At 41.1% G+C, this 9,242-nt stretch overlaps 1 protein-coding gene across 3 annotated transcripts in view; it reads left to right on the top strand.

Moving 5' to 3' along the window:
- Nucleotides 1–9,042, top strand: part of LOC122550062 (protein adenylyltransferase SelO-like) — a 113,654-nt gene extending 104,612 nt beyond the window's left edge. For 2 of the 3 annotated variants that reach the window (XM_043690538.1, XM_043690536.1), the window contains 4 exons: nucleotides 2,747–2,826; nucleotides 6,767–6,810; nucleotides 6,886–6,992; nucleotides 8,747–9,042. In XM_043690538.1, the coding sequence (XP_043546473.1) occupies nucleotides 2,747–2,826; nucleotides 6,767–6,810; nucleotides 6,886–6,992; nucleotides 8,747–8,869 (354 nt within the window). In that variant the 3' untranslated portion in view covers nucleotides 8,870–9,042. The remainder of the gene's footprint in view (nucleotides 1–2,746; nucleotides 2,827–6,766; nucleotides 6,811–6,885; nucleotides 6,993–8,746) is intronic. The other variant, XM_043690537.1, reaches the window with a different exon arrangement.
- Nucleotides 9,043–9,242: the final 200 nt, after the last annotated feature.

Raw genomic sequence — 9,242 nt, forward strand, 5'->3', positions numbered from 1 at the left:
TGGGTGTAGAGCTGGGAGTGGGGTCGGAGCCAGTACCTGGAGTGGGTGTGATGGTGGGGGGAATGGGGATAGAGTCATGAGCAGGGGTTCTGCGGGGTGGGGATAGTGACAGTGGGGTCTGTGGGGGGCGTGTCAGCAGAATGCAGGTGAGTGGCGCTGGTGGGGTCGGAAGTGATGGCAGACACGGCAGTAGGGGTGGTGGAAGTAGTCAGCCAACTAAGCCTACAACTGATTCCCTGATCAATATTACAACTCTATTTACACCAATTCTCTCTCTATACCTCTTGCCATGTCTTGCCTGAAGATTCTATATCCTGAACTATGGAATTGCCAATCCTTCCCCTCTCTTCACAATGTCTCAATGATAGCAATAACATCATACCCCCCATGTGTTCATTTGTGTCCTCAACTCATCTGCCTTGTTTGTCACACTCCTCGCGTTCCAACCTTGCCAAACCTTGCCTTGTGTCTGAAACGAAAAAAAAACAAAGAACTGTGGATGCTGGAAATCAGAAACAAAAACAGAAACTGCTGGAAAAACTCAGCAGGTCTGGTACCATCTGTGGAAAGAAACCAGAGTTAATGTTTTAGGTCCCTTGTATCTTAACTAGCCTATAATTTCTATATCATCTTGATTTCCTTGCTAACTCATAATTTTGGCTGTTCATCTCCCCCTGCTGAACCTTCTCTCAGGATACCACCCCCCGCCAAGTTAGTTTAAATCCTTCCTAACAGCGCTAACAAACCTCTCTGCAAGGATCCTGGAACCATTTTAGTCTAATAGAATATTAGAGTAATACCTGGAAAGGGGGGGAGTTTCCCGTATAAGGAAACGTTTGGCGTTTTAGGCTTGTGTGATTTGATTGACAAATGTAAGTCCTGAAGATTCTTAACAAGGTAGATGTGGAGAGGATGGTTCCTCTTATAAGGGAATCAACATCTGGGGTGCATAGCTTAAAAATCAGGGGTCTACATTTAAAACAGAGCTGAGGCAGAAACATTTCTAAGGATGGAGAGACTGTGGAACTGTCTTCCTGAAAAGATAGTTGAAATAGAACTTCTGCATATTTTAAAGACAGAGATGGAAACGCATTGAAGGTTTATCAGGGATTGGTGTGAATGTAGTTTTAAGGTTACAGTCAGATTAACCATGATCCTAATGAATGATGGAGCAGGCTCAAGGGGCTGAATTAGTCTACTTGTGCTTCGTACGCTCATATGTTTGTTTGTTGATTTCATGTGGAGTAAATGGAATTGGTTTAAGGTTGGCATTTATGATGCCAGGGATCCAAGGTGGAAGCAATTATCACTGAAGGTTGATGGAAATACTTCTGCTTTTCCTTTTGCACGGATGCACTGGCTTCCCCATCATTAAGGATAGGACATTTGTGGACTCTTCACCTCATCCTAATTATTAACTTGTCCTCCACCATTCACGACTGGATGTGGCAGACTGCATAGGTTAAATCTGATCTGTTGGTTGTGGGATTACTTAACCCTGTCTATTGCATGCTGCTTACACCATATGGCATGCAAGTAGCCTTGTGTTGTGGTTTCACCATTTTTAGGTATGCCTGGTGCTGATCCTGGTATGCCTTCCTGGCCTCTTCAATCAGGAATGTTAATGAACAGAACAGTAAGAATAAACCAGACATTTTTCGGTTGAAAAGCTGTAATTAGCTGTATGAGAAATATCATAAATTACATTATGAATTTGATTGAGAAGGCTAAGTGTAATATATATATGGTTACTGATGATTATATGTTAGGTGAGAACGTAGGCAGTTAAGAGAATGGAAAGAAGTTCTGGAGTGATACAGGTAGATTGGGTAATTGCAAAGTCATTGCAGATGGAATATAGTATGGCTATGATCATTTCTCCATCTTGATGGGAAAAATAAATGACAAGGATACATTTTTTATTGGTGAGTCAAGAATGCTTGCCTTGAGGGACCTTGCATCTTTCTACATGAATCACAAAAAGTTAAAATGCAGTCGCAACAAAAAATTAAGAAGAAATGGCATGTTAGCTTTTTTACAAAACAATTAGAATGAAGAGAAAGGATGTCTTCCTATAATTATGGATGCCATTGTTGGGGCAACACTTGGAGTGTTGTGTGCAATTTTGAGTGCCTCATTTAGGGAAATATTTATTTGCGCTTGAAAGATTACAACAAAGATTCACAAGACTAGTTCTTAGAATGAGGGGTTGATCTATGATTCGAGATTGAGTAGACAAAGCCTATAGTCCCTCATGTTTAGAAGAATGGAAGGTGATTTAATTTAAATATTCTTAAGGGCTTTGTAGGATATGTGCCAAGAGGCTGGGGAATACCAGTCATGGGATCACAGTTTCAAGATAAAGGATTGTCTATTTTGAACTAAGATGTCAAGCATTTTCTTTACACATTAGCTTGTGAATCTTAGGAATTCCCTACCACAGTGAGCTGTGGATCTCAGTTTTAGCACATTCAAGATAAAGGTTGATAGATTGTTGAATACCATGGTAATTAAGGATAGAGGAATAGTGAAGGAAGGTGGAATTAAGTTAGAAGATCAGCCAAGATCATCTTGAATGTTGGAGCAGGTTTAAACGACCAAATAATCTATCCTGACGTACACGTATTCCTACTGCTTACTCTCTTATTTTTAAAATATGTATTGAAGAACATGATGTTCTATTATTATTGCAGATATTTATGTATTAAATTACCATTATAATTAAACTGTATTTCTTCTGATATAGGAATACTGGGCCATTCAAGACCTCGCAAGACACAAGAAGTTCTCATACTGGATTAAACTGTACTTGTCAAGGTTGAATAGGTAGGAATTTATTTGCTCTCCAATCTCTCTTGAAGTGCTTCTGTTGAGACATTATTGGAAGTACAACAAATCCAGTTTCTGTATCAATAATTCCATCTACCAGTCCTCTTTAGCAAATAGGATGGGATTTACCCATTTGAAGTTAAAGAATGGTGGTAAGCAAATTGGATGGTGTACTGGAATGAGTGTGCTGGGCCGAGTTCTCTCACACGATCACCATTTTTCATCCAGAGAAAGCAAGATGTTGCATGGTTACTCAGTGAATTGTATGTTGAGTGAGCTGGAAGCTCTTGACACTATTGAGAACCTCCAGATTCAAAGACTCCAGCATCATATTTAAAGGCCAGCTGAATAACACTTCAGGAGTTGCAAGCCAGGAAGTACCTCTCAGACTGTGGTGACCACCCCGAACAATGGGTCTGAAGAAGGCCAAACTAACCGCAGGTTTTAAGGATTCTACTCTGCAGGTGTTGCTCAACAGGGTCACTGAGATTAAGTCAGTCCTCGTCCATACAGCTCACCGTCGCACCAATATGGGAGTAAATCTGAACATGGATTAGCACTAAGGCCACGATAACTCAGATGGCCAGTAGAGTCAGATTAAGGCAAATTATTTCCTTCACACCCCAGTGGAGTCTATATTATTTTTCACTGATGGGCCATCACTCGCTCTAACTACTATTGAAAATGCACCTCACCAAGGCTGATAGACTGCAAGCTTGAACATCACATTCTTGATGACCTCTCAAAGTCTCAACCTCATCCGCTTAAACTACTAAGCCTTCCTGCCCACAGTGTTTCCTACACATTCACTAAGGGTGCCTCACCACTTCTCATAATTACACTTGATTACCAACTGTTCCTGTTATAACATTTCTGTTATACTCAGGCCTTCTGTTTATCTCATTGCAGGAATACAGAGACACCAATGGCCCACCAATCCAGTGAACAATGCAGTGCACAGCTCTGATAAGCACCAACATTAACACATTTCTCTGAATAAGCTTCTCTTTATCTTCACCAACCAGTTACTTCTCTTATACAGACATTACTTGCATCAGGGAACGTCAGACTAGAAGAGGCCACAGGCTCACTGGCAGTACTACTTCCAAGGAGGTGTGTGACCCTTCAGAAGATGCACCAGCAAAGTGTTAGAACAAAGAACAATGAAAATTTACAGCCCAGGAATAGGCCCTTCAGCCCTCCAAGCCTGAGCCGATCCAAATCCACTGTTTAAACCTGTCACCCAATTCCTAAGCATCTGTATCCCTCTGCTCCCCACCTACTCATGCATCTGTCCAGACACATCTTAAATGAAACTACCATACCTGCCTCTACTACTTCTGCTGACAATGCGTTCCAGACACCCACCACCCTCTGTGTAAAGTACTTGCCGTGTATCCCCCTTAAACTTTTCACCTCTCACTGTTAAAGTGTGACCTCTCATTATTGAATCCTTCACCCTGGGAAAAAGCTTATCTCTATCTACTCTGTCTATACCCTTCATGATTTTCTTGACCTCAATCAGGTCCCTCCTCAATTTCCTTTTTTCTAATGAAAATAATCCTAACCTATTCAACCTGTCTTCATAGCTAGCACTTTCCATACCAGGCAACATCCTCGTAAACCTTCGCTGCACCCTCTCCAAAGTGTCCACATCTTTTTGGTAATGTGGCAATCAGAACTGTACACAGTATTCTGAATGTAGCCGAACCAATGTCTTGTATAATTTTAACATGATCTGTCAGCTGTTATACTCAATACCCCGTCCGATGAAGGCAAGCATACCATATGCCTTCTTGACCACTCTATCAACCCGTGCAACATCCTTTAGGGTACAATGGACCTGTGCTCCCAGATCTCTCTGCTCATCAACTTTTCCCAAGGCTCTTCCGTTTACTGTATAATTGGCTCTAGAATTAGACTTACCAAAATGCATCACCTCACATTTGCTTGGATTGAACTCCATCTGCCACTTCTCCGCCCAACTCTCCAGTCTATCTATATTCTCCTGTATTCTTTGACAGTTCCCTATGCTTTCTGCTACTCCACCAATCTTTGTGTCATCTGCAAACTTGCTGATCATACCAACAGTGCCCTCTTCCAGATCATTTATGTATATCACAAACAAGAGTGGCCCCAGCACTGATCTGTGTGGAACACCACTGGTCACCTTTCTCCATTTTGAAAAACTCCCTTCAACTACTACTCTGTGTCTCCTGTTGCTGAACCAGTTCTTTATCCACCTAGCTAGAACACCCTGCACACCATTTGACTTCCCTTGCATTCTACAGCAGCACAGAGACACCCAGCTCAGGGGACACTCTTGCTAGGTTAGATTCAGCGGTACAATCTGGTGAACATACCACACAAGTCTACAGTTGGTGGATGCACCATGACTCTGACACTGAAAGAGTACTGCTGAAGACCAGGGACTTACTTAGCCGAATACAGAAGACGTGCTTTGTACTTGTCCCCAGAACTTGCATGCACAGGAACATGTTACAAGTGTATCTTTCACAATAGATTTCCTTGATGGTGGCTCTGCTACACGAGTGCATGGTCCTCATGGAAAGGGTGGCAGATGTCATGGAGAATCGACGTTTCGGGTATGAGCCCTTCTTCAGGAATGAGGAAAGTGTGTCCAGCAGGCTAAGACAAAAGGTAGGAAGGAGGGACTTGGGGGAGGGACGTTAGAAATGCGATAAGTGGAAGGAGGTCAAGGTGAGGGTGATAGGCCGGAGTGGGGGTGGGGGCGGAGAGGTCAGGAAGAAGATTGCAGGTGAGGAAGGCGGTGCTGAGTTCAAGGGATTTGACTGAGACAAGGTGGGGGGAGGGGAAATGAGGAAACTGGAGAAATCTGAGTTCATCCCTTGTGATTGGAGACAGTCAAATCCCCTCCCCCAAGTCCCTCCTCCCTACCTTTTATCTTAGCCCGCTTGGCACAATTTCCTCATTCCTGAAGAAGGGCTCATGCCCGAAACGTCAATTCTCCTGCACCTTGGATGCTGCCTGACCTGCTGCGCTTTTCCAGCAACACATTTTCAGCTCTGATCTCCAGCATCTGCAGTCCTCACTTTCTCCTTTTCTGAGTTAGCCATCTTTCATATTCCTAAGACTTGCCCAATCAGAGAGACAGCAACTTCAGGCAATGGGCAGGCGCACCCAGAGTTGGCTGCTGCTGGGACAGATCAAGAACTGTTGGATTGGGCTTAGCCACAATGTGGCCATTCATGGTTGAAGCTTCTCCATTAAGCTATCTGCTTCCATACACAGTGTGCAGCATGACGGTGACATCGTGTTAATATTGCTGGATTTGTAATCCCAAAACCATGCTAATGTTTGGTGGATATGATTTCCAATCCTATCTTGGCAGCTGGTAGAATTTAAATTCAATTAATAAATCTGGAATACAAGGCTCGCCTTCATTGTGAAGATTATCATTGATTGTTATAAAACTCCATCTGGTTTATTAAAGTCCTTTAGGGAAGAACATCTGCTGTCCTTACCTGATCTGGCCTAACAAGTCACTTAGTTTAAGGGGAGTTAAGAATGGCCATCAAATGTTGGTACTACCAACAGCATTCACATTACATGCAAGAATAAAGAGCATACACCAGTGGGCATTACTCTTATGCTGGCAAAATGCCACAGAATCCATAACATTACTCCAATTTAGTTTCAATTGCCTCAAATACCTGCCTTGGGAAACGTCCTTGTTGGCAGGGAATACATTGCGGAGAAATCCTGACAGGGCTTCCTCCTACTTTCCATGCCATAATCCCTAGCAACTTCATCATGGGACTATGGGAGTCCCAATCCTTATCGCCAAATTCTTACTAAAAATGCTATTAATAATGATAACTCAGCACTTTTGAAACAAAATGATGTACACAATACTCCTGAGAAGAGAGATGTTTTTAAATATTGTTTCTTACAGGAACAAACTGGATACAGATGAAGCACGCAAAACCAGAATGGAAAGTATGACTTTTTAAAATCATTTTCTTGGTATAACCTTTATTTCATGAATTATGTTGTAAAAATAATTTTAAAAAGACTTGAATATCATTATTTCTTTTAAAGGTGTCAACCCTAGATACATCCTTCGCAACTGGATGGCAGAATCAGCAATCAAAAAGAGTGAGAGAAATGACTTTTCTGAGGTAACCTTGTTGCATGTGTGGTCTACTCAATTAGTTGAGTTTTGTCCCTTGAGCCCTAGTACTCTGTTTTCAAGGCAAATATTGTACATTGCGAATTTCCATATGCCAGTCTGGAGTTGGGACATTATGGGACACAACTGCAGTCTTATCACCATTTGTTCCCTCTCCCCAAAAAGATGTTGGTGTTTTTAAGAACTTATTTTTTCTGTTATTATTCTAATATGAATGTGTAGAATTGTTGTTGTTAAGCATGCACCATAAGTTTGATGTAAACTTTAGTTTGATTATGATGCTTTCAGAAAAGGAAGAGAACAGGTAACAACATGGTGTAGAAAGTGATAGTCAGCCACTGGTCAGAAGAAATTGCTGAACGGATCTTCTATCAGCAGCCATAGTAATTATCGGTATCCTGATAAATATTAAGCAACACTTGCATCATAAAAGTACTTGGCAAGTACTGTCTCCAAAAAGAGAGAATATAATTATTTCCCTTAACCTTCACTGGCAACAGCCTGAGGATTACCATTGACCAGAATTTACACTGGTCTAACCACATAAATACACTGGCTATAAGAGCAGGTCAGAGACTAACAACTTTGCAATGGGTAACTTGCCTTCTGACTCCCAAAACTCGTTCACCATGTACAAGGCACAAATCAGGTGTGTGATGAAAACTTAGTACTGTCCAGGACAAAGCAGGCTGTTTGATCACTACTCTCTTCACCACCACTAATATGCAATATACAAAGTACATTGCAGCAATTCTCCAAGGCTCCATTCAAAGTGCAAATCTTGTAACTTCTACTACCTAGAGAAACAGAGGCAGCAGATGCATGGAAGAACTATAATCTACAAGATCCCCTCAAGCTGCACACATCTTAACTTGGAACTATGTTGCTGTTCCTTCACTGCTGATGGGCCAAAATCCTTGAACTCCCTTCCCTATAGCACTGTGAGGTACCTATATTATATGGGCTGCAATAGTTCAAGCATGTGGCTCACAGCAACGTTTTCAAGAGCAATGATGGTTGAGCAGCATACGTTGATGCTTTCATTCTATAAAAGAATAAAGGTTGCTTCTTCCTTGAACTTGGACCCTACCATTCCTTGTAACCTGGTATCATATTTCTTTTTTTGCTTACATGATTAAATGCAATCCCAATTCAAACAAGTGAAAAAGTGTTCTAGATCCTAAAAATTGAGAGCTGGTTAGCTAAATGGCTAAAATGTCGTGCAGATCAATGCCACTAATATGGGTTCAATCCTTATTCTGACTGATGGAAACTTGTGGCCTGCCTCCTTGCCCTACCCCTGGTAAAATCAATTGTGGCACTTTGCTAAGTTTCAACAAATAATCATCAATAATAACCTTTGGGCAGACAAATCAAAAAGAAGAATGAATTCAAAGAAGTTGGCCAAAAGCACAGTTCTTGTTTGACAGCAATTTGCAGTCTTCTAACCATTCCTAGTCCTTTTAAGTCCTACCTGAATGGTGAAGAGGCAATGTTTTTAATCTGAGCTTCTGGAATTTAATGACCTTTCCTTCCAAATGTCTAAATTGGAGAAATCAAATTCCTACTTTAATGTAAAATTAGGAATGAAGAACTGATGTCAAATTAAAATAATGAAACATAATCTGTTCAATGAATAACTTGATTCCATTCTGTATTCATATAAAGTCCAAAAATGAACTAAAAAATTGCAATACCACTGCAAATTTGAAAAATTATTTCTTTGCTTGGTCTTAATGACAGGTTCGCTTTCTGAAGAAAATTTTACGTCATCCTTTTAACAAGCAGACAGAGGCTGAGGATGCGGGATATTCTTCCCGTCCTCCTTCATGGGCTACAGAACTTCGTGTCAGCTGTTCCTCTTAACAATGAAAGTAAATTACAGGAGGACCAGAAATTGCATACAGCCCAGCCTCTGGATTTTAATCGTTTGGCCAAGTAATACCACATTCCTCATGTGATCTGTTATTGCAAGATTTAAAAGTGTTGTTAAATAAACCCGACTGTCTTTGTAATGTTTACTATCAATAAAGTTGATTAATTTAAACTCTTGCCATTGGTATGTCATAAGGTATAAAGTATGGTTGGTTCTGGTTATTACCAATCGCCCAGACTAGTCAAAGAATCTATGCACGCAGTTTTCATCGTAAGTACTGAGTTATTTTGCATGAGAACATTGTGGTGCCATCTGTCTCCATTGGACCTATGGAGCATTAGAATTAGCTTTATTGTCGCATGT

The sequence above is a fragment of the Chiloscyllium plagiosum genome, chromosome 5 (assembly GCF_004010195.1).
Source record: "Chiloscyllium plagiosum isolate BGI_BamShark_2017 chromosome 5, ASM401019v2, whole genome shotgun sequence".
Classification (NCBI taxonomy): domain Eukaryota; kingdom Metazoa; phylum Chordata; class Chondrichthyes; order Orectolobiformes; family Hemiscylliidae; genus Chiloscyllium; species Chiloscyllium plagiosum.